This window comes from Rattus norvegicus, chromosome 3 (genome assembly GCF_021556685.1).
Source record: "Rattus norvegicus strain SHRSP/BbbUtx chromosome 3, alternate assembly SHRSP_T2T, whole genome shotgun sequence".
Classification (NCBI taxonomy): domain Eukaryota; kingdom Metazoa; phylum Chordata; class Mammalia; order Rodentia; family Muridae; genus Rattus; species Rattus norvegicus.
The window spans coordinates 139,401,494-139,426,998 of NC_141536.1; the positions used below are offsets into that span (position 1 = coordinate 139,401,494).

Here is a 25,505-nt window from a genome sequence, read left to right on the forward strand (position 1 = left end):
CTTAGCGCCGGAGCTGCAATGCGGGTCCCACCCCTTTTTGGAGATTGGCACAGCAGTGCGGCTCCACCCCCGGCCCCAGCCTCCAGCCGTGAGCGGAAAATAAGGGGTCCCTCCCTCAGTCCGCCAAGTCTGGATTGCTGGGCTGCAGCGTGGGTCTTCCTCGCGTCCGAGTGCTGGGCCGTGCCACTGGTTCTTAACAATGAGTTCAATGCAGTAATCCCCACCGGAACTGTTACCTTTTCCGAAATGATTCCGCTAAAGTTCAAAATGTGTCTTTTTGGTTAAGATCAGATGTTGACTGCTAGATCTTCAAGTGGTTATACAATAGACATTTGATAAATTTCTAAAGGGAGTTACCTAAAGACAGGCCCAAGTAGAAAAGACCGCAAATAGCAAAACTTAAGGAATCATGAAGCAAACACCAGGTAGTGTAGTATTACAGTGAGTCAAACATATGCCAGGAGGTGAGGTGAGCAGACCGCAGGTAAAGCCCTCCTCTCTGGAATTAATGGGAGCCATGACTTCAATGCATGTAAATTGTAATTAAACTTCAGGCAGCAATAACCAAGTACTGTTACGTAGGGCATTGGGAATGATCTCTAGGATACAGGTGCTGGGAGTAAGGCCTCGGAGGTTTTTTGTACTACACTCGAGGATTTACAGAAACAAACATGCCATTATTTCTTCGGCACTAGATGGCGATAGAATGCTACCTCAATGTTCTATTTTCCTCCAGTCTGAGGGAAGTGGAGATTTCTTAACACCCACTCAGTTCTGTAGGGATCTCACGTTATATATAATTCAAGCTTTGGCAACATTGTACTTGACTCCATCATTGAAGACGGACATTATAAAGATAATATCGTGGGTAATTGTAACAACTGCTGTGTGGGTCTGGCACCTACCCGCATGCCTGGATAGCTTGCCTTTTCTGATTGCATGTCTCTGACTTTGTGATATTATTCTGTTTCCTTGTGATACATTTTTCTTTTACCTCCACCTAAACCATTTTTATCATCCAGAATCCATTTCAAGTCTCATTGCTGAAAATCTCTTATTGAATTTCCAGAGTTTCTCCCTCTGCTGGAGGCTCTTTGAACATTCTTAAACTGTCACCAGTAGCCTGCTACATCCGTTATATGTATCCTATGCCCAGTGTGAAATGCGTGGGCCAAAGCAACCCAGAACATACACACTCAAAATAATAAGAGAGTTGAATACACTGAACTTGCTACATAAAAGGAATTCACCAGAGGACCCGTGAGCCCCTCAAAAGAGGGTAGTTATGGAAGACTGCTCAGGAAATTTAAGAGGGCTAAAGTTAGAAATGGTCTTGGAAGGGATTGGTTAGAGTCTGTAAACTAGGAGAGTGTCTGGGAGAGCCAGTGTCCATATCTCTGAAACAAATGGGTCCACAGAGGATTACTGGGAGATACACTCATGGCCTTATCTTGAAGCACATGAGTCTGAACGAGCTGGGGTTAGAACAGCCTGAGCTTCGATCATTGGTGTTATGCAATACGACTTAGGAGTTTTCTGTTTGCAAGTCTAGGTAAAGTCCATTTTGCTTGTTGTATCTGGTCTTAGTGCTCTATTGTCCCACATCACCCCTCCAGCCCCGCAGCCAATCAGTGTCACTGTCTCATTCTACCAACTATTTGCACAAAGAGAAATGTGACCACCATGCCTGGTTAGGTCAGGTTTCTCAACTTCAGCACTGATAACATTTGGGGCTAGATAATCCTTTGTTGTAGAGGTGAAGTGGTGGTTGTCATGTGTATAGGATATTGAACACCACCCCTGGCCTTTACCCTTTAAATGCCAGTAGCACCCCATCCAATTTAGTGCTAGAGTTAATCTGGAACACCAAAAACCTGTGTTGTGAAAAGTTTGGTCCTCAGCATGGGTGACGCTAGAAAATAATGACATTTGTAAGAGGTTGGCCCTACTGGGACACTGGAGGCATGCCTTTGATGAGAGTACAGGAGTTTATCCCTTTTCTCTTTCGCTTTTTTTTTTTATTTCTCCACATTGGGGCAGCAATTGCTCCACCACATACCCCCACCATAATGTACCACCACAGACCCAAAGCAGTGGGAGCCAGCCGATCATGGGTTGAAACCTCTAAAATCCCGAGCCAAAGTGATGCTTTTTATAAATTGATTGTCTCAGTATTTGTTATAATGACAAGATACTAGAAACAAATAATAATTTTTAATGTCTTTAAACGTCACCAAATGTTCTCTAAGGGACAAAAGAACCCTTGATTGGGAACCACTGAGTGAAACCAATGCCCACCCTGGAACTTAACATGCAGCTCACTTTCACTGAAACTCTCATCTACACAGATGGCATTTATCCCAACAAAACGGGGCCATCCCAGCGTGGAAAAGAAGCCCATGATATTACGCAGTCATCTCCCAGTGTGCTAAACTAGGCAAAGCAGAAACAAAATTGAATTCCGGTCTTGGGCCTTGCCCTCTAATCCCATTGCTGACTCAGACTTTATACAGATACTCAGATACTTCCCAAAAGCCCATCAGGTCCCTACGGTTGTTACAAAACAAAGGTCCTCAGATGCGCCAATATTCATGGTTGTAAATGGGAAGGAAAGACAGAAAGCATGACGAGCGTTGTAAATATTATAAAGGAATAGTACAAACGGATAAGCCAGGTATCCTGAGACCTTCAGGGAAAGCTGCACGGACACATGGGAGTAAACCAGAGGAGCTTGTGCACCAGCTCGGGATAAGTAAGAGTCCAGATGGTGAGCTGGGAGGATAGAGATGGGCAAGAGACAAAGCAGGAGGATTGGAGGGGTCCTGAGATTGGTGACCAAGGGGACGATGAGCACGGGTAGGCTTCAGGGTCCCGCTGATGAAAGAACGGTCTGAAAGGGACAACAAATGATTAGAAAGTGGCAAGAACGGCATAGAGAGATGACTCAACAGTTAAGCACATTTGGTGCTGCTGTAGAGGACCCAGGTTCAGTTCCCAACACCCACGTGGCAGTTTACAGCTGTCTCTAACTCCAGTTCCAGGCAATCCAAAGCCCTTGTCAAGCCTCTGTGGGCACCAAGCACACATATGTGCACATACATATTTTCAGACGAAAGATTTCCATTAAATGTCCAAATAGGCAATTTTAAGTGGAAACAGCAGTACTGAAAGAGCTCCCAGATAAATTGCCACGGCATAGTAGGAAGCTCTGGTTTCAGTACAGGTAGGACAGAAGAGAGTATGGGGCTCAAGATTGTTGAAGAACCTATGTTCAGTTGACAGAAACAGCTACAAGAGCCAGCTTAGGATGAGAGAGGACTAGGCTTGATGGTATCCTAATGTATTCCCAACTTCTCAGGATGCTGAGGCAGGAGAGTCACTGAAGTCCAGCTTTGACAACATAGCAAAGTCCATCTTAAACATAAATAGAAAAGGACAGTCAGGAAGAGTTTATTAGCTACAAAGGGAGATGCTACAGAGCCTGGGCATAGAACAGATAGGTCCCATGGAACTGGAAAAGGATATGAAGAAAACAATAAGAAAAATAAAGAGGAGGAAGAGGAAGAAGAAGAGGAAGAAGAAGAAGAAGAAGAAGAAGAAGAAGAAGAAGGAAGAAGGAAGAAGAAGAAGAAGAAGAAGAAGAAGAAGAAGAAGAAGAAGAAGAAGAAGAAGAAGAAGAAGAAGAAGAAAGAAGAAGAAGAAGAAAGAAGAAGAAGAAGAGGAAAACAAAGGAGGAGGAGGGAGAGAAAGAGGAGGAGTAGCTGGAAGAGCGGGAGGAGGAGAAGCCACTGCAGCAAAGTTTCTCTTCACCACTCACCAACAAGCCTAATAGGGACTGGCCATTTCTCCTCCTGCCCAACCTTCCCTGGCAACGACTGAAGTTTGGCTCTTCTTTCCCTCTGAAGCATGAAATCTCAACTGTTGCCATTCCAGTCAGTAATAGTAAGGTGGCCACAGGCAATGGATCTTGATGTAAAATAAACGTGGGCATCCTTTTCAAAAGGAGTGGACTACCAACCCACTGCCTGCAGCAGGAGCAGCTACTTGCCAGCTGAGGAAAATGGCCCCTGATGTCTAAGCCAGGCAAAAAAATTTATGCTACCCCCCAAAGCATCCCATCTGACGCACCTACACCCTTTGCATAGCTTCAAACCTGGTGTTTCATGTGTTAAATTTCAAACATGCAGCAACTACCAGAGGTTTCTATTCAACATATCAAAGTTAACCTAGCCTCCCAGCATCCCTTAGTCCCTACCTGTTACAGTGTATAGCTGATATACCCTGCTCTCCACACTGAACTCTCCAGCCCAGGGGCTGGGCTGCCCTTCCTCCAAAGGCTCTTCCGTATATAATTCAGACATTTTGGTCACCCACACTTTTTGCACTTTTGGTTTCTTGGCTGTGCACCTGGTTCCTCTCTCCCTTCCCCTCCCCTTCTCCCACATGGTTCAAGATCACGACTACTCTGGACTCTCCCAGATGTACCTGCCTCCAGCTATGCTCTCCTACGTATCTATAATAAACTTCCTCCACCACCATACCCAGGAGCAGTTATGTCCTTTCATTTTTCTTTGTTTTTTTTTTATTCACCACGGCCCTCCATTTCATTTGTCCCACAAGTCCTTTCCCAAACCCATATTCCTGAACAAAACATCTTGTTTTGCAACATTCAGTATGATTCTGTAGCCCACGGGACATGCAATAAAAAAAAAAAAACCCACAGAGCAGACAAGGTGCTACCAGTGTAGGCAGGGCAAGACTGGCTCGAGAAGTAATGAGTGCTCTGCAGGAAAGGGACAAGCTGAAAATGGGTTGCCAAGGATACTTACTGTAATTGTCCCATCTATTCTTTCAGCCGCTCCAGCCTCACCAGCCAGGGCCTTAGCACATTCAGTAGGCGATGTCTACCAGTGGGATGGATATTAATGTTTGCTACCTGGCCAGGAAGTGAACCTTACCAGCCCAATCGTTCTCTTAGCAATGACATTTGTTTTACTGGCACCTCTCCCTCATTACTTGTGTTAGTTACACCCAGAAACCATTCTGGCTTTGTGTTTTACGGTTCGTTTTCCAAAGTGCTAGGAAATCAAGCTGTACCCTTACACTACGTCCCAGGGCTCTGGAAACCATGTTCTGGTTTTGTTTGGTTTGGTTTGGTTTGGTTTGGTTTGGTTTGGTTTGGTTTGGTTTGGTTTGGTTTTTGGTTCGGTTCGGTTCGGCTCAGCTCGGCTCGGCTCAGCTCAGCTTGGCTTAAAATAGAATCTCTCTGTGTAGCTTTAACTATTCTGGGACTCACTATGTAGACCACAAGTGATCTTAAACTCACAGAGATCTGCCTGTCTCTGCTTCCTGAGTGCTAGAATTAAAAGTGTGCACTGTTATGCCTGGCTTAGAAACCACTTTTTCTTTCCTTTTTTTTTTTTTTTTTTTTTTTTTTGGAGCTGGGGACCGAATTCAGGGCCTTGCGCTTGCTAGGCAAGCACTCTACCACTGAGCTAAATCCCCAACCCCGCTAGAAACCACTTTTTAAAAACAAGTTACCACCTTTTTTTTCTTTCTTTTTTATTTTTGATGATGATGATGATGATGATGATGATGATGATGATGATGATGATGATATTGTCCTGCCTTTAATTCTTTTGTTGCACCAGTTGATTGACATCTGTGAGACGGGAATCTTTGACTCCCGGTGATAAAGAAGTTCACAGTTTAGATTATGTAATGTCCATCTTTAAGAAAGAAAATGGTCCAAGGTGTGTTTGCTCACCCTCAAAACTTGACACAGACTTATAGGAATGGAGAAAGATCCATCCTGAGGTTACTCAACTGGTGACGTTTGCCGAGAAAATTCCACTTAACAGCAGGAGAAGTTGGTGGTGCTGGTTCTCTCAACAGGGTTCCAGACTCCTACAGCCCTCACTGCCTCAGAGATCCATAATCTAGGAGGACAACTAACACCCCGGTCCCTTCCCTTTCCTACTTCTGAGCTTATTTAAGGAAGGACTCCTGCTTTCTGACCTGTCACCTCCTGGACCAACAGTTGACATCTGTGGTCCATATTCCAGAATCACTCCTTGGTGCTTTGGCTAGAATTTACGTGGTAGAGAAAGAGCACAGACTGTGTAACAAATCTGAGCACCGATTTAAGAGATCTGCACATGGCCAGTGTGCAGGGTGACAGCATGCCTGCAGCAGACGTATTAAAGAACAAACCTGGGGTTCCCTGAATCTCCCCACATCCTTAGTAAAGGGAGAAAGGGAAGTCCAACACCTAAGCAAAGCAGTGGCCTTTTTCCCTACCCTAGAGAGAGAAACTGGGGCTTTTTCCATGTTTCCTCCCTTCTTGCCCTTCCAGAGAACATGACAGGTAAGGATAGTAGGAGTCCCCCTGTGAGCTGATGAAGACAAGAAGGTTTTGGGGTCGCACAACTAGGATATCTGTGACCCCCATGCAAGGGTCCTTTGACACCCCAGAGGGGTCATGACCCCACAAGTTGAGAACCAGTAGTTCAGGGGAAGAAATGGAGAGAAAAGTCGTGGTCTGGAAACTTATTTTCTTATATGTTAAACTGGTAAATAACCTCTTGTACAGGTGTTGACTGATCAATAATGAGCCTAACTTTGAGGGTAGAGAAACCCTACAAATCTGAGGCCAGCCTTGGCTACTTCAGTCAATTCCAGGCCTACCTGAGCTCATCGGGGAATAAAGAAGGCAATGTTTTGAAACACCTTCTCCTTGGATGTTAGGGAATAGGCGATCCAGAGTCACGTGATGAACACAATATTTTAAACACTTGTTTAAAGATATCAGAAAAGCTGGCGTGCGGTCACGATTGGACCAAGATCTGGGACAGGCATGCTGTCTGGAGCCACATTTGCCCTGGGGTGTTCCAGCAGCTAGTTCTGAGAGAGTTAGTTTGGAGATTCATTTGATAAGATCAAGGGTCTTGCAAGATGGAGCCTTGGTTTGGTTTTCCCCTCCCTATCCACAAGCCTTCACCTACACTGACCCTTCCCCTGTTCTCCTCCTAGGTCATTCTGGACTATAGGATTCTTAAGTTACTTACCTGCATTCACCCCTTTATTGCAGAATCTGGTTTTGGTACAGAGATAGAGAAAAATAGAACGTGAAACTTCCTAACTATAGGGAATAAGGGGTCCTCAAAAACCGGGAAAGAATAGAGAATGACAGTATTCGAAGAGATGATGTGTAAGGTATGTCTAAAATTGACACACATATTTTCATATGTGGAGGTCTAGGAAGCCCAAAGCCCAAGCACAACAAATAAAAACAACTCAAAGGGGCTGGAGAGATGGGTCACTGATTAAGAGCACTGTTCTTCTAGAGGCCCTGGGTTCAAGTCCCAGCACCTACATAATGGTTCACAGCCATCTGTAACTCCCGCTCCAGGGGATCCCCTGCCTCCTTTGACACCAGACTTACACATCGTACACAAAGACACATGCAAGCAAAACACACATACACATAAAATAATTCATTTTTTAAATTCATGTAGGCTGGACCATATGTCAATTAATAAATTTTAATAAAACTGAAAAAAAGCAAAAACAAATAAAAATATAATAGCAGTCACAGAAAAACGGGTTACCTTTAAATAAGAATCTGATGATTAGCAATGGACCCCTTAAAGGAAACAAGAGAAAGCAGGAACTAAGGGGGAATTATGGACTTTTTTAAAAACTAAAAGAAAGTAACTTCTTCTGGTCCAAGTTATTCAGTCAGGGAGAATGCTTTTCAAATGTGAAATGTCCTGGGTAGACAAATACTGAATAAATTTTTTGCCAACTGATAAGTGCTAAAGGAAAGTATAAAGGATTCAGAAAGGAAGGATAGAAAGCTTGGATATGTATGAAGGAAAAAATACAATTACATGATAAATACAAGTAAAAATCCAAATTATATTGTTGTACTGGCTGGTTTTGTGTTTCAACTTGACACAAACTGAAGTTATCCCAAAGAAGGGAGCCTCCCTTGAGGAAATGCCTCCATAAGATCCAGCTGTAAGGCATTTTTTCAATTAGTGATGGGGAGACAGTCCATCGTGGGTGATGCCATCCCTGGGCTGGTGGTCCTGGGTTCTATAAGAGAGCAAGCTGAGCAAGCCAAGGGAAGCAAGCCAGTAAGCAGCATTTCTCCATGGTCTCTGTGTCCACCCCTGCCTCCACGTTCCTGCCTTGTGTGAGTCCCTGTCCTGACTTCCTTTGATGATGAATAAACCCTTTTCTCCCCAACTTGCTTCTTGGTCATGATGTTTTCTGCAGGAATAGAAACCCTGACTGAGATAATTGTCTATGGAGAACAATAACTGATATATAAAACAATAATGCTTATTGGATTGAAATGTAGAAATAATTAAGATGTGTCGTGTATAGGGTTGGGTTCCTCGGTCTTTACATCAGTTGGGAATAACTTTTAAAAAGAAATTAAAGGTAGAAATTAAAATTGGACTTAGACAAATTAAGAGTGTAGCTTGTGACTTAGAATAACAGTTTAGGGGGCTGGAGAGACAGTTCAGCGGTTAAGAGCACTGACTGCTCTTCCCAAGGTCCTGAGTTCTATTCCCAGAAACCACATGGTGGCTCACAACCATCTGTAGCGGGATCTGATGCCTTCTTCTGGTGTGTCTGAAGATAGCTACAGTGTATTCATACATGAAATAAATAAATTTAAAAAAAGAATAACAGTTTATAATTAGCAAGCATTTGTAATTTCAAGGAAATAGGGAAAAGAAAATGAACAATATAATAAAAATAGTCACTATAAAGTCAAAACTGAAATATTAATTAGGTGAGAGAAATAGAAGACTGTAGGTAGAAGATTTTAATTCAAATAGTTATATTAAATATGAACGGACTAAATACATTATTTAAGTAACAAAGATTATCCAAGTGGTTTTAAAGTGAAAGGACTGGCTGGGGGTATAGCTCCAAGGTAGAACAAATGCCTAACACATAGGCCATGAGCTTAACCTCCAGTACTACCAAAAACTAACACAGCAAATAAATAAAACTAAGTGACTACATATAAAAAAGACATATGAAAAATGTAAGAATATAAAAAGGTGACATTAAGGTGATGGAAGCCATTCTCTTTGCTAACAAAACAAAACATGACTATACTAATTTCACACAAAATATACTTTATTGCCAAAAAACGTGTATTTAAGGACAAAGAGAAAAGTAATAACACAGAGAATAACCAGGGGTAAAAATTTTGTGGGATTACAGGATTAAATCAATTATATATGATATTCCTGAGTCTGTTGATGTTTCCTTATTTTTTTTTCTTACCTTCCTTTCTTGGTGCTGGGGATGTAACCCAGGGCCCCAGGTATTCCAAACCTCTATTGCTGAGTGACATTGTGGGCCCCCTACCAATTAAACTATGGTATCGAGCATAAACAACTTTTGCTATAAAACAAGTGTCTGTGACCTCACCGCATCCCTATGTTGAAATTTTATACCCAAAGCGATGGTATTAAGAGGAGCGGCCGGGGTTGGGGATTTAGCTCAGTGGTAGAGCGCTTGCCTAGGAAGCGCAAGGCCCTGGGTTCGGTCCCCAGCTCCGGAAAAAAAAAAAGAACCAAAAAAAAAAAAAAAAAAAAAAAAAAAAGAGGAGCGGCCTACTACCTCTCCGTCCCGGGGTCTTCAGCACGATGTCCCCACTAGACAGGCATACGTGGATAACTAAGGAACAGCATATTTGAGCAGTAGGCTTGGGAAGTTCTCTCAGTTCCTTCTCTGGACGGCTAGGCTGGAAAAGGGTTTCCCATCCAAGACCCACCTAGTGTGTGTGCTCAGATGGTCACGAAGTGCATCTCACCACAGGGCTGCTTTGCCCACCCCTCATCTGGAGCAGTGAGCAGACTCGCCCATATACCGCTGCCATCGGCTGCACAGGAGAGGGAAGGAGCCCTCTTCCAATGTCCTCAGTGAGAGATTAAGGTGTTAGGGTGGGATCTGCGATACCTCTCTTCATCCCGGAAGTCCCCCTCGAGCTGGGCACTACCTGAGCGCCCCACACCATGTGAACCTGAGTGCTGTTGTATTTGGCTGGGTGTGTGTGTTTTTCCTTGCGCAAAATCATTGTTCTTTTTGACAAGTGGCTTGTTTCATTTATTATGGCTTTGAAATCAAAATCGTGATGGGGAAAAAAATCCAATGATTGTTCTTTGGTTCAAAGTTTTATTACCAAGACATTTATGTTACTTTTCTTTCCCTTGTCATTTTGAGGGGCTATTTGACTCCTCCCTAATGGTTTTTAGTCTTTCCTATAACATAAAAAGCTGCATTTTATTCTGAATAAAAAGAGGAGGGGCCTTTTGAAGTTGATGAGGTATAGGGCCTTTATAAAAAGATGTGGAAATGCCTACCTACTGCCTCCCTCTCCTGGACACAGCGAGAAACTGATGCATGAAAGCCAGGAAGTAGGTTCTAACCAAAAGTGGACTCTGCCAGTGTCTTACTTTCCCAGTCTCCAGGACTGTCAGAAATGATTGTCATTTGAACCACCCAGCCTGCAACATTCTGTTATAGCAGCCCAAACTTAGACAATGTTTCCTCTTCGCGTTATAGTGAAAAACTGTTTTGGGGGAGACGGCCCCTGGACTATCAGAGTTCTCAGACGAAGCTGCCTCCCTCTAAGTAGATAAGGACTACAGAACAAAGACATTGTGAACGCTATCAGGTAAGCTGCATGTACACTTGGATGGCTGCTTGCATTCTGGGGGCCTGCAACAGGGCCCCCTTGGTTACCATGGAGATAACCAACAGAGCATGGTTCTGGGCATGACTCCACCAAAAAAAGGTGAGAAAAAAAAAAAAAACAAAGAAGCATCAACAAACTCAGGAATATCATATATAATTGATTTAATCCTGTCATCCAACAAAAATCTTGAACAAGATGGCAAGGGAAATTATATAAATCAGAATAGAGGAGGCAGAAGCTCACTGACAAAGTTCTTTCTTTTAATTGGTTATTTTATTTATTTACATTTCAAGTATTATTCCCCCTTCCCAGCTTCTCCTCCACAACCCCCCATTCCCTCCCACTTCCCCCTGCCTCTATGAGGATGCTCCCCCACCCACTTACCCACTCCCTCCCACCTCAGGGCCCTAGCATTCCCTTCAAGCTGGGTTATCAAACCTCCACAGGACTGAGGGGCTCCCCTCCCATTGATGCCAGATAAGGCAGTCCTCTGCTACTTATTCAATTGGAGCCATGGGTCCCCCCATGGGTACTCTGTGGTTTAGTCCCTGGGAGCTCTGGGGTGCGGGGGTCTGGCTGGTTGATATTGTTGTCCTCCTTATAGGGTTGCAAACCCCTTCAGTTCCTTCAGTCCTTGACTGGCAAAGTTTGTTTTAAAAAATGTCACTTTAACAGAGGCATCCTCTTGGCCTAGATCTCTAGGGTGTCCTCCTATACTACATCAAGACAGCATCTCCTTGGTCCAGAAAAGGAAGACAACCCCTCAATCTTGACATAGAAAACACTCAATTGATCTAAACCTGAAAGATGTTCCTCTTGGACTAGATCTAGGCTACTTTTCTATCCAAAATAACCCATTCAGAGAACACCTCAAAGCTCACAGTAAGATTATTTTAAAAATCAAGCTGTTTTCTGGTGGTGGCGGCAGAAACACCTTTGATCCCAGCACATGGGAGGCAGCAGCAGGCAGATCTCTGTGAGTTCAAGGCCAGCCTGGGCTACAGAACTAGTTCCAGGAGGAATTATTTCCTGTAGTCAAAGCTACACAAAGAAACCCCGTCTCAAAAATCTTACAAAAAGCTCCCTCAAGCAGGACCATTTATTTGTGCGATTAAACCTGGGGTTCATGGATTCAGACTATTTCAGGCATTCTACCTAGGTCCTCTAGGAAGAAGAGCATTTGTGAAGGGTGACAGGGGTGTGAACCCTGCCACGAGGTCTCCCTTGAGCACGGAGTTTGGTAAATCCGAGTTTCTGACATTGTTCCCTCCTGGGTATGGTTAGGATGGTAACACAGTACAGAACATTAGCTCTCAGCAGACTCCACACCTCAAGCTAACCTTTGTGTGTTGTGGCCAATCAGATCTTAAGGAATTGGAGAAACTGATGGACCTCTTTCTCATCAGTTCCTGGGTATACCAGGGGTGGACATTCCCCCGCATTTCTTGTGATTGCCTTTCATGTAAGTGTGACAATCCAGGCATAAGCGACTGCCACTTCATTGCCATGTGTTTTGCCATTCACTTGTCCATTTGTACATGTGTATGTGTGTATCTGCCTCATCTGTGTGTGCAGCACACAGACAGCACACAAGAGGTCAGAGACTGAACTCAGATCGTTACGCTTGGCAGCAAGCACTTACCACTTAACCATCTCCAGCAGCAGACTGTTCTTCTCTCTGCATTAAAGTAACAAAAACTTGGTTCCTTGTCCAAAATATCAATGAAACAAAAACCTAGACACCGAGGGAAGTCCGAAGAGAAATGGGCAGGTAGCTTTCTAAGGCCTTCACTAATCCCTGGGTCCTTAGTCTTCTTCTGACAGGCCACACCCTTTCTTATCAAGCAAGTGGTAGATAATAGTCCACTCCCATGGTATCTTTGTGTTTCCCATGTGATCCCTGACAGCATCATGAGCATACCTGAGCTCCTTACTTAGGCTGGGTCCTAGGAAATGAGCATCATAGCCTCATGCCTGCAGCCAGAGTTAGCCACTTAACAATGTCAGGAGGTAGTGACTCTGCAGAAAAGGTGGCTTTTCCAGAAGCAGCGCCATGATAGCTTGAATTGCTAAGGTTGTTTGCCTTGTAAGCATGAGACCTGAGTTCTAGCCTCAGAACCCAGGGGAAAGAGGCAGGCATGAATAGAACAGGCAAGTGTTCACTTGTAACCCCAGCACTGGGGAAATGGAGATAGGCTCTGTGGGGCTCACTGACCAGCCAGACAAGTCACTTGGTGAGTCCTAGGCCCAGTGAGAGACGTTGTCTCAAAAAGACAAGGCGGCAGGCCATGGGGAGGGATCAGGTAGAGGTCTGAGGTCTAACCTAGCATTCAAGAGGCCCTAATTTAGTCCCTGAGACCAGGAAGAAACAAAATAGAACCACATCAACCAAAAACACCCCCATAAAAAGACACTGAACAAAATAAAGCTTTATTTGAATATTTCTATAAATCATTCTGATAGGTTCTATCAGTAACCTGGAAACCTAGGCCATTCCCTAAAGTAACTGTAGTCAGCCAAGTAAATCCATCACATGGCTCTTTACTGCTGACTGTAACAAAGGACTATTAATATTTGTGCATACTACAACCACTCCACCTCCCGGGAGTATCAGAATATTTACCCCATTACCCAAGAAGTCAGGACAGACAGTAGGTGTGCAGTAACTAAGAAACACCCATAGAGCTGAGTTCTGTGGACCAGCCAGAACCATCTTCCTCTGCCCCCAGGGGCCCTGCTCACAGAGCTGCCACCCCTTCAAGCCCTCCCATGCTTAGCCACAACCAAGCTACAGAATACGTTTTCCAGACTTCACGGTTTGTGTCACTCACCAGTGTCCAGAGGATTTAAGGCACATCGAGAGAGAACTCGCTCAAGAGCACCAAGTGTTGTCATTGGACCACAGTGGCTCTTGTTGCCCCAATCACAAGAGAAAGGGCAGGCAGAGTCTTCAAGAGCCCCAATGGGACCAGAGCCTTAGTAAGACACCTGAGTTTTCACCGGTTGCCACGAACAACCACACGTTTGAAGCAATATGACCTCCTATGAGGTCATATTCCCTGGGGAAAGAAGCTCCTTCCAGATCACAGCTTAGAGAAGCGAACCCAAATGATTTCACAAGTAAAGGAGAGGACATTCACTCCGTCTCTTGGGGATTAAAGGTGCTGGTGTGCAGCTCAGAGGTAGAGTGCTTGCCTAGTGTTCAGGAGGCCCTGAGTGCAATCCCTAAGGTGCGAAACGTAAATATAAGAATTGTCCAGTCTGTTCTATCACAAAATAAACCAAGTGAACCAAATATGAAATAGACACAGGAGGTGGATATGGCGACTTGGATTAGTAGGATGGGGACAGTTATGTGGCAGAGGCACAAACATCTATGGTTTGAATTTCAAGCACACTGAATGATAATTTGTTTAAAAAAGCACATTCTGTTATCCTCATCCCTGGGGAGGCAAGAATATTTTCCCACAGTGTGTGTGTGTGTGTGTGTGTGTGTGTGTGTGTGTGTGTGTGTGTGTGTGCGTACGCACACGCACGTGCAAAACTAAATGTTCACATTATACCCAAATGTTCTGTTACTCTCCCCAAATAGAAAAAGTACAAAAAATAAAATATTCTGTGTTTTGTATCTAGACACATCTGGAGAAACATGACAGTTCTGGAGCTAAGACCTCTGGTTACCCCGTGCTGGTTTAGTTCCAATTATGACTTAATTCTGGAAACCAGAAGTAGGACAAAGGCCTCCCCTTCCAGAGGCAGCGCTCGAGGCCCCAGGAGAAAGAAAGAGGGGCTTCAGCTGCAAATAGGGCAGTACATGGGTCATGTGCTCAGATGAAACAAGCCAGCTTTGAAGCTCCTTTCCCTGAGGGTGACCAGGGGTCCTGTGCGGCTTTGTCTGGGCAACACAGAGGTGCACCTCTCAGTTGGTGGCAGCCCGCTGCTCTTCGTACTCCCGAAAGGCACTCATGATCTCCGTGATGACACTGGGGTCCTCCAGGGTAGTGGTGTCCCCTAGATCCTGCCCCCTGCTGGTGATGATCTTCCTCAGCAGCCTCCTCATCACCTTCCCAGACCTGGTTTTGGGGAGACGCTTCACCACCTGGCAAAGATGAGTAGTGTTAGGGTCCGGACAGCACCCTCTGACTTGTGTCTGCACTGAGAGTCCTGTGGAGGCTGACACTCCCCACAGAGGACTACAAAGCAACTCTGCCCGATATATGAACCAAGCAAGGTGGTAATCCCCCTGCAAACTGACCCTGAAGCTGAAATCAACCCAAAGGGCAGGATCTAACCTGTGACCAAGCTTTGCTGAGCCCCCTCCAGGTGTGACTGATGGGCCTGTCTTGTCTATCACAATACTTAAGTGGTTTCCTTCTCAGCCCAAGCCGGGGACTTTGTTGGGTAAAGGAGAAAATTTTGTTGTTCAGTCTGATACTTTAAGAGCTATGTTTGGAAGGGGTGTGTCTGGGGGAGGGCGGTCATGGGGAGATGACAATACTTGCTGGATATTGAAGCCCTCTCTGGAGATAGTTAATGTTACAAGCTCAGCTAGTCGGCCAGCATTGTGAGCAATATGAAGGGGTGATGGACCCTTCCTGCCTCAGAGGATTCCAAACCCAGAAATCATTGTGAAGAAGTATCAGAAAAGAAAGAAAATAATCTGAAGAGACTCAAGGGTAGCCCAGGCCTTCCCACAGAAAATGACTCCTTGCAGGAAATGGGTAACATGTTCAAAAACCACATGAGCCTGGAGAACTCTGTGTCTCTCAAATCTTTAAAGTCTGTAGTTTGGCTGAGGCACAGCTTAGTGGTAGAGTTCAAACTCAGCATTCAGAAACCTGGGCTCAACTCTGTTATGATCTGAATCTTAGATGCTCTCCCAAGACTATGATAAGGGAATGGTCACCAGTCTGCGGTGCTGTTGGGAGACAGTGGAACTTTTAGGAGATTGGGTCTGATCAAAGCAAGAAAGGTCATCCGGGGCTGGCCCTTGAAGGACACATTAGGATCCCTGGTCCTCCCTCCTCCTGGGCTACCGTGATTTAAGCAGCTTTGTTTGCCACATGCTTGCCACCAAGATGAACAGTGTTGCTAACCGGCCAAAAATACAGCCCAGCTCACCAACCAAAAACTGTAACCATGAACCAAAATAAAGCCTTCCCATCATTTAAGTTAAAGTCTCAAGCACTTTGCCTCTGAGATAGAAAGCAAACACATACCTAACATCACAAAAAGAAAATATAAAATTTCTATTCTCCTTACCATTCAGTCTTATGCCAGCAGTCATCCTTCAAGGGTCTAGCCTTGCCTAGGACTGTGTCCTACACAGGTGTCTGCTGTAAACTTCAAATGCACAGACCTTCCCTGTCTCAGGAAAACCCAAACCACTAAGGACAGTTTTGATGTTGGCATAAATGGAACCCCTTGCTTGTAAAAGTTCAACATTGCTTGACATTCGTGGACAGCAGAGACTTAAAAGAGTGACGCTCTCCCCCTGAGGTGGAGTTGACTCACCAGGATCTGGTCAGGCACAGCATACTTGGCGATCTTGGTGGCCACTGCCAACTTGAGCTCATTTACCACCACGTTTGCATCACGGACGTCATCTTTCAGTACAATGAAGGCAAACGCAGCTGGAAGGAGGACAAAGACTGGGGAGTGCTAGGTCCTGAGTCTGTCTTGAATCCCCTAGCTCCAGCTGCTGTAAACCCAGAGGGTTTCTAAATCCTGAAATGGTTACATAGTAGCCACTGGTTTCAGCTACTGCAACCCTGAAAGAGCATGTCCTACACAGCCATTCTGCCAGTGTCCCGCATGGGTGGTCATGCGTGGTTGAGAGCATGACACAGCTGCAGTGCTGATGGCTGTGTGTGACCTGGGACATGTGACTTAACGTTCTGATCCCTCAGCTGTGAAAGAATGCATGACATGGGCTGCCTGGAAATAGACACAAGATTGTGTATCAGCATACTGGTGAATACATGGCTTTTTTTTTCCTTAAAAATGCTGTCCCCTGAAGCTGGGGAGATAGCTTAATCAGTAAAGAAGGGGCCACATAAGGACAATAACCTGAATTCAGATCCCTTGCACTTGGGTTAAAAAGCAGGCATGCGTGGTGATACATGCCTGTAAACCTAGCACTGGGGAGGTAGGAATAGGAGGGCTCCTGGAGCTGACTGGCTGGACAGCCTAGCCAATCAGTGAGCTTCGGGTTCAGTGAGAGCCCATGTCATAAAAATTCAGTGGAGGACAACTGAGCAAGACATTTAATTTTGACCTCTTGTTTTCACACGCATGGGCACTACACAATCATATTCTCTCTCTCTCTCTCTCTCTCTCTCTCTCTCTCTCTCTCTCTCTCTCTCTCTCCCACATTACATGGCCATATGTCAACTGCTGGTTAAGTGTGCTGGGGGCAATGTGTCCAACAGTATCAAACTTCAACCTTGAAAGCTCCACCATGGAAGAAAGTTCTGCCAGGCTGCAAGGTGAGTGCATAGATCAGTGCAAACGCTAGGTGACATTTTCCAGTATCCTGGCAAGGTCCAGAAAGGACCACAGCCCCTGCTACCACACAAAAAATCTAATCATACTGTTTGTCTGTTCCTGTCTTCCAAACTTAGCCTTCTCCTGAGCTTCTGTAATCCACCACACCACACTGTGTAGCATCCTCATGGACCATGTTCACTGTCTGTCTCTCCTTTCTGTTCCCTGAATGTCCCATCCAGTGACTCCATGATGGCTTCACCTACTTTACAATCCTTGGCCTGTCTCCAGCATCTAAAACCATGCCCTGAGTATGGGAGGTGCTTGTTAAATCTGTTGACAAATGATTTCATGCCCGAGGTACAATCTGTATGTAGTGAACTAAGCTGCTACTAGACAGGCTTCCCCATGGTCACCTGACAAACTCCATTCATCCCTCAAAGGCAAGCTTGGTTAGCACATGCTCTTCGACAATTTCTCTTACTCTCTCCGTACATTATAATATTTGGTCTACAGAACGGTTCACCACCGGGTCAGGTTGTGAGATCTTCAGAGGAAAGAACTACATTGTTTCACCTTGGCAGCTGACGTGACTGTGAAGACAAACCTGGATTACTGATTCCAGAGGCAGGGATGAAGGGCGGTGGAGGAGCAGGTTAAGAGCCCGAGAAGTGCAAGGTCCAAATGGTCACAAACCAACAGGACTAGAAGCTAGCCAAAGCCCACAGTATTCAGGTCCTAGTCAAACTAGACCCACCAGGGCTCAGAGGAAGTGGGGACAAACTCCAAAAGCGACAGTAACCAAGAACTGTGACTGGGTTATTCATGAGTCACAGATCTGATAGAAGCCAGTAGCATCACGCTGTATGTAAATTTCCCTCCCAGTCCTGCAGGCACTGAAGGGTTGGGAATATCTGATGCTGAGAGCTTCCTCTGGAGTACCAAGAGGCCAGAGGACCCAGAGAGAATGCCAAGCGTCAGGCACCACAGTGGGAACCCACGTGGCGGCTGAACAGCTGAGGCAGAGCACAACCTAGCATACAGCCTACCCCCTCTAAAGCTACCCCGCTGCAGGGCAGACCTTCGACCTTGCTCCTATTTATCTAGGGTTCATCTAAGGACTGATAACCCCCAAGGACAAGTCAGAAGGTGCCTGACGTCACAGGCCTTGTTCAGCAGTTCCTTGCCCTCTCGGGTTTAGGACTGAAGTGTTGGCACTGTCTTGAAACTTGGGCACACTGAACCTTCACAGCTTCCAGATTCCAAGAGCATACCAGAGCACTGCAGATACTTAGATCACGGAGATACCAAATGCAGGGACCCAAAAAGGGAGTCCAAGTCCCTACCCAAATGAGGGATCTTCACAGCTACCCATAAGGAACTGTTCTTACTGCTACCCACCTCCTGTCCTGATGATATCTAGACATTACCTCTGACGGAGGGTGTCCCAAACAGCTCTCCCACATGCCTTTGTCCCAAGAGCAAAGCCACTGCCACATCAACACATTGGATCTATGGTAACGACGGATGTTGTTTTAAAAGCACTTAATTGATGTTTAAATTTCGCAACAAGTCAGTTCAAAGATAGTATCTGATGGGGCTGGAGAGATGGCTTGTCAGTTAAGAACACTGGCTACTCTTCCAGAGACAGAGGTCTTATTCCAAGTACTTACATGGCAGCTAATTACCATCCATAAATTCAGTCCCAGGAGATCCAGTGCCCCCATCTCTCTACCTCTGCAAGCACCACACACATGTGGTGCACAGATATACATGCAGGCAAAACATCCACAGACATTAAATAAAAATATGAAAAGGAAAGAAAAGGCAGTCTCTAAGGGGTGTGGTGGAGCTCAGTAGCAGACCGCATGCTTAGCATGTTTGAGGACTTGCTTTCTAGCTGGGATATGAAAAAGGTTAAATTTTTGATGAAGTACGAGAATAGCAGCACATAAGTGTGGACAAGAGTCAGGCGACACTTGGAGCAAGCTGCAACACAGAATGTCCCTAAGAGGAGAGAGAAGGCTCAATCCCAGGCAACTTCACAGGGCATACAGATCGTTTTGTGCAGAAATGACCTCACACATGTTTAGAATATGGCCATGTCACACCAGGCCACAGGGTCTGCCATTGCAACACTCAAGTGTCCTTTCTAGACACAGCCACTTGGGAATCAGCCGGCTCCAGGGGAAAAAAATTTAAAAGATATCATTGATTTAAGAGCATTCTGATAATTTACCCTGCTGTCCCTTACCATGTCAATATGCTGTGGAATGTCAAGTTTCCCCAGCAACTCAGGGCAACACACAACCTGCTCCAGAGCATATATCCCAGTACACAGGCTTAGCAGCTACAGAGCTGGCCTGAGTGCTGAAACAAAGCGGGTGGGTAGGCAAGAGGATACGTGTGTGTGTGTGTGTGTGTGTGTGTGTGTGTGTGTGTGTGTGTGAGAGAGAGAGAGAGAGAGAGAGAGAGAGAGAGAGAGTAAGTACCCCAGTCAGAGACCCTGGAAACAGAGACTTCCCAGGCTCAGCCAGCAGCTGAATATATCATGACTTCCTATGACTGAATGGCCTTAAAGGTCAACGAATCTGGGCATTTCATAGCTTAGACCTAATATTTACCTAGATCGGTGCCCTCACCTGGAAGGCAACAGTATACCCCATAAGGCCCCATCGCTGTATCCTGATGTCTTTCTATTGGAGCACCCTGTTGGGCATGAACCTCCACTATAGAGAAAAGAGAAGACACTCACCTTCTCCTTTGATGTCATGAGGGTACCCAATGACAGCAGTTTCTGGGACAGCGGGATGGTCAGCCTGCACAGAACAGAGGACAAAAGGACCTGAGATGACTTGGGGTGTACGTTCGCATCCTGACTCTGAGATCAACAGAGGCATTGTTTGAGCACCAGGCAAAGTAAAAGGCAGGCTGGGCTTACCATTGCATCCTCAATCTCTGCAGTCCCCAGGCGATGACCACTGATGTTGATGACATCATCCATGCGCCCTGTGATCTGGTAATAGCCACCCTCCGTCCGGTGAGCTCCATCTCCAGTGAAGTAGTAACCTACACCATAGTGGGGCATTCAGGGCCAGGGACTCTGAGCCAGGCCCCTTCGCAGGCTGAGTTCCTGACCTGTTATCTCCCTCCAGCAACTAACGCATAAACACCTCTCTAGGGGGTCCCAGGCTGTGTTCTAATGAGAAGGGAAGTGACACTGAGACTACGTCCTAGGAATGATGTCGAGACTGTCCGGAAAGCAGAAAACAGACAGTAGCACAGCGGGGATGCTCATAAAGATGGAAGGCAGCTGGAACCTTGAGACTGAACTCTGCAACTTCCAGCACAGCAGAGATGTTGGCAGTCACACAAACTTCCAACCCATGACCCAAAGGAAACGTGAGAATAGGACCATTAACCGTGAGAACACCCAGCCTCTGTGACAGCTTCCCGAGCATGTCTCACCACTCGTTGTCCCCCGGTATCTACCACAATGCCCACCCCAGGCCGGAGCCAAGGATAGACTCATGTTCATCCAGGTCCCTACAAAGGCTCGGCATGCCAGCCCCATCTCCCAGCCAAGATAAGGAAGGCCTGGGAAGTAAAGGGAGGGTGCAGAGCCACTCACTTTCACAGAGCCATGACATCATACTCAGCTGCCATGAATTTAGCCAGGTCCCCTCTCTACAGAAACAATGATTCCAGGAATCCATGGAGAATCTCCCCGAGCTGCTCACCTGGGTACGTTCTGAAGTAGGCATCTACGAACCTCTGGTGGTCACCGTAGATGGTCCTTGCCATGCCTGGCCAAGCTTGGGAAATACACAGGGCCCCAGAGACATCACCACCCTCCACAACATTGCCCTACAGGTGGAGGGAGACATTCATGAGAGACCTGGCCAGCTCTGGGAGGAAGGCAACGAGTTGACTATCAGCTTGACCTGAGGCAAAAATATGCAGCACTGAATAGAATTGTCCAGAGGTTTCCTCCTGACAAAGTCTGAAGAGGGCCATGACTTGCAGCAGTCATTAGCAGTGCTGTTTAAGAAAGGGCTGCAGGGCATGGGTGAGGACCTGGCCTTTACTCCAAGAACTAGACCCTGCATCTTAGCAAGGGACAGAAATCAGGGGAGTGGAAAGCTTGCCAGATGCAGAGCAAGGCATTATGTGCAGGGGACAACCTTTGCAAGACCCCTCATACCTTCTCATCCATGAGTGCAGGGACAATGCCAAAAAACGGCCTCATGGCCATGCCTGGGAGGATCTCTGCCCCATCTTCCGAGGGCCGTGGTGCAATGCAGATGCCTCCAGTTTCTACAGGAAGGATGAAGAGACACCAATTGACCTGGGAGCTCGGGACAGATATATTCAACAATGTGCCCATCTAGTTTTGGTCTGTTGTCACTGTGGACACAAGCAGAGCCCCGAGCTCTGCATTTGGCAGATGGGTATGGGTCCTACCCTCTGTCCAATAGGCCCTCCCTGGGTTGGGCCTATGTTTGAAGTAGGGAAAGGTGAAAAGCCTCCTACTTGCACAGGAAGATGGAAGAAATAGACTTCCGGCAGCTGAGACCAATGAATAGTGAAGCCCGTGTGGTCATTTCTCTGGCACTGAACCAATCAGCATGTGTGGCAGTGTTTCACGAGGCACACTGTGAAAAGTTCTCTGTCCTATGTCTTCCAGCACAGACCAGAGATGTTATTTGAACCTGTGTCATGCTGTCAACAGTGGTGGCCTCTTTCCCTGAACATCCCAAGGAGTCAGATATATTTTTTAAAATAAGGACAAATCAAAACAAAAATGCCATAGGGGGTAAAAAACTTCCTTCTCCTGCAAAAAGATGTGTCCTCCCGAGAAGTGTCTGTGTCCAGAAAGGGGTGGTGTTGAGGTGGAAAACTATTGAGCGTGTATGAGGCCCTGGGCTGAGTCCCAGCACTGCACCAAAATTAAAAGGGAAGCAAACAAGCAAGGAAAGGGCTTCTGCCTGTAAAGGAGAATGAGCCCTGGGGACTTGTCAGGCCACTGGCCCTAGTTTGTCACCTCATTTCCTCCTCACTCTGGAGCTCACACAGAGGCTGTAAGACACACATGAAACCGAGGCTCAGGAGGGCGTTATGCGTCCCCCTACAGCAGCCAGGCTGTACCCTGGAACCTTCTGCTATGCAACTGCATGCCAAAGGGACATGGGCCTCGTGAGCATCACCACAGTCCCTTTTGAGAGCACAAACCCTGGTGCTAGGGATGCACGAGCCTCTCCAGTCCCAGGTTAGTCCTCAGGCCTGTGACAACTCCCCATCAGGGACACTCACCCGTCTGCCACCAAGTGTCCACCAGGGTACATCTGCCATCACCCACCACTTTGTGGAGCCACTCCCAGGCCTCATGATTGATGGGCTCTCCCACTGAAACCACAAAGAAGCAAAAGGGAAATTAACAGGCTTCAAAGAAACAAAAAGGAATAAACTATTAGGGAGGAACAGTTCAGTGATCTTCCCGAAGGCTACACCAGAGGACCTGGAAAAGGTCTGTGTTCCCATGTTCCAGTCATCAAAGTAATGCACTTTATGATGACTGCATGCACTCCAACAGCTCAAAAGAAAAGAAAAAAAAGGTCAAAACCATGGGGAAACAGGAGACGACCACCCATAGTGCAGGACGGAAATCTGGCACCAGGTTTCTGAGGAGCAAGTGTGGTGCCTTTGCTGTAGTATTCAAGAGAGCAAACATTTCATACAACTATTTCGGACAATTGTCAGGGGCAGAACCTGTTAAAGCTAAATGACTGTGAGTAGACCTGACAAAGAATGGACACAGTCATTTGCACATGTACACAGAAGAGCCCATGCCAGGTTGCTCATCACTGCCAGAAAAAGAGACTGCCTTCAAGGGCAGAATGGGTGCACTGTGGTATATCTATGCAGTGGAATACTATAGAGCTATGAAAATAAGCAAGCCACTGCTACCCACAACAACAGATCAGATGGCCCCACCCACATGAAGCTCAGAACATAACGACCCACACTGAGAGAACTCCCACAGTGAGTGACAGGGGTGGCTGGAGAGAGTCTTCCATATCCTACTCTGCTTTCTATTCCATATTCTTCCATAGTTGATATAGGCAATGGTCACCTGTGTTGTGTATGAAAGAAAGCCTTTATCAACATGGCTCCTTGGCATCTGTATGCTTCACTGGCTCTTAAGCCTCTGAAAGAGGCGCTCTGCCCTAGCATTCTGTGGTCTGACTTCACAGTGTCTGTCAGGAAAGCCCCCAGAGCTGGCACACAGCCCTTGCTCATCAGTTTTGAGCAAATACTGTTGAAACAGTGGAGTGCCGCCCCGCCCTGTTTAGTATAACTATGCAGTTTAGCACTGCCTAACAAAACCCCAGGGCCATGCTAAGCCACACAGCACTGCGCTCACCTGACCCCAGTGTGCGCAGGGAGGAGCGGTCATACTTTTTCACCCAGGCATCCCCGAACTTCAGCAGCAGTCGGACAGCTGTCGGGGCACCATAGAACTGGTTGATCTTTAGCCTCTGTACTGTCTCCCAGTAACGACCTACAAAGAGTCACAGTCAGTCAGATAGCCCGGCAAGCGTGATCTATTTTACACATGCAAGCCAAGCTCAGCGTTTTGAAGGCTGGGTCTGTGCATGTGATCATAGAAAGGAAGCCTGTGCCATCCTTGAAGAAAGGGGTCGCAGAGAACTCCCTAATTACAAGATGTCACGCAGAAGCTTCTACACCCAACCTTGGATGACAGCATCATGTGAGGTGTTCCACATGAGCTAGCCAGGGATCAGCTTCAGCTATTATAGCTGCAAGTTTTAAAAAGTGACATGGAACCTTGATCAGGAGTTATTAAATGGTCCCTAAAGTAATGACTCATCTTCCCTTGGTAACAGCATAGCTACTGGTATATGTGCATCCATGTGCCCAGAAAACACACACCTAATACTGAGAAACTCCGCAGTTCACACTATTCCATGAAGCTCTTCTCTTTTTTTTTTTAAATATTTTATCTATTTATTATATAGGAGTACACTGTAGCTGTCTTCAGATACATCAGAAGAGGGCATCAGATCTCATTACAGATGGTTGTGAGCCACCATGTGGTTGCTGGGATTTGAACTCAGGACCTCGGGAAGAGCAGTCGGTGCTCTTAACCACTGAGCCATCTCTCCAGCCCCCCATGAAGCTCTTCTTAAGCTATCACTGTATTGATTTCCTTGAGTCGGGCTGAGGGGGGTAAGAGGGAGCAAAGAAAAAGTTCACACCCCAGCCCTGTGGCATGTTAGGGCAAGACCAGCAACAATTTGACTGCACTAAAGTAAATCTTTGGGGAAACTGTATCATGTGAGAGAAACACAGAAAGACAGCAGAGGATAAGGTATATCCTCAAAGTGGTGCAGTTTAACAAGGGTAGCTACAAGCCATGTATGGTCTTGAAGCTAGAGCGGTGGGACAGAGGATGGTAGGAAAGATGGCTGGCTGGGCTAGGCTTTGAGAAAGGGCACATGTAGACAACTGGAATGGCCCTAGATATGAGATAGAGGATGCTGAAGTAGTGGTTCTCGGCAGGCAGCTACCAATATAGGGACAGGAAACATGAAATGGGCAGTTTTGAGGTGAGATTCCTCCTGGTCAAACGCCCTCTGATGTTTCTGCACATGGAAGCAGGTTCCAGTTCATCTAGCAGGGCTCAAAGCTTAGCATCTCCAGTGTCCACCTGGCATCTGGCCAATGGGACACAAGAACTGTCCCCTTGACAGATACAAGTCTCCAGGCTTCTGTAACTCTTTCATCCAACCTTGAGATTCCCTCCCCTACTACCTAGAGCTGGCCTCACCAGAGTTCTTGGTCCTCACCAGCATCAGGGTAAACTGGGGTGCTCTCAAAAAGGACCGTGGTAGCTCCATTGCAGAGGGGTCCATACACCACATAGCTGTGTCCTGTGATCCAACCGATGTCAGCCACACAACCAAAGACATCACCTGGATGGTAGTCAAACACGAGCTACGGATACAGGAGAGGACCCTCAAGAACTTGTCTTCCCCAAGTCCCCCTTTTCCTACCCACCAGTAAGACACAGTCATTTGCACGGCAGTCTGTAACTGTGATGGCCACCACAGCTGTCAGGGGGAAGGTGAAGGACGGCTGCAGAGGTTTCTCACATAGTCCAGCAGAAGACAGAGTCACAAACACAGACAGTGACCATGTGGCCATTACAAGTATCAAACTGTAAATGGTACATGAGCCCAGGGAATGATAGCAAGGCAAATAATGC

The 25,505-nt window shown here is 46.3% G+C and overlaps 1 protein-coding gene across 3 annotated transcripts in view; it reads right to left on the bottom strand.

Annotated features, from left to right (window-relative positions):
* Positions 1-13,138: 13,138 nt before the first annotated feature.
* Acss1 (acyl-CoA synthetase short-chain family member 1) overlaps positions 13,139-25,505 on the bottom strand; it is a 49,831-nt gene continuing 37,464 nt past the window's right edge. For all 3 annotated transcript variants that reach the window (NM_001106524.1, XM_087651044.1, XM_087651045.1), the window contains 9 exon segments: positions 13,139-14,828; positions 16,244-16,362; positions 19,971-20,034; positions 20,157-20,284; positions 20,956-21,082; positions 21,420-21,532; positions 22,529-22,621; positions 23,640-23,777; positions 25,087-25,234. In NM_001106524.1, the coding sequence (NP_001099994.1) occupies positions 14,649-14,828; positions 16,244-16,362; positions 19,971-20,034; positions 20,157-20,284; positions 20,956-21,082; positions 21,420-21,532; positions 22,529-22,621; positions 23,640-23,777; positions 25,087-25,234 (1,110 nt within the window). In that variant the 3' untranslated portion in view covers positions 13,139-14,648.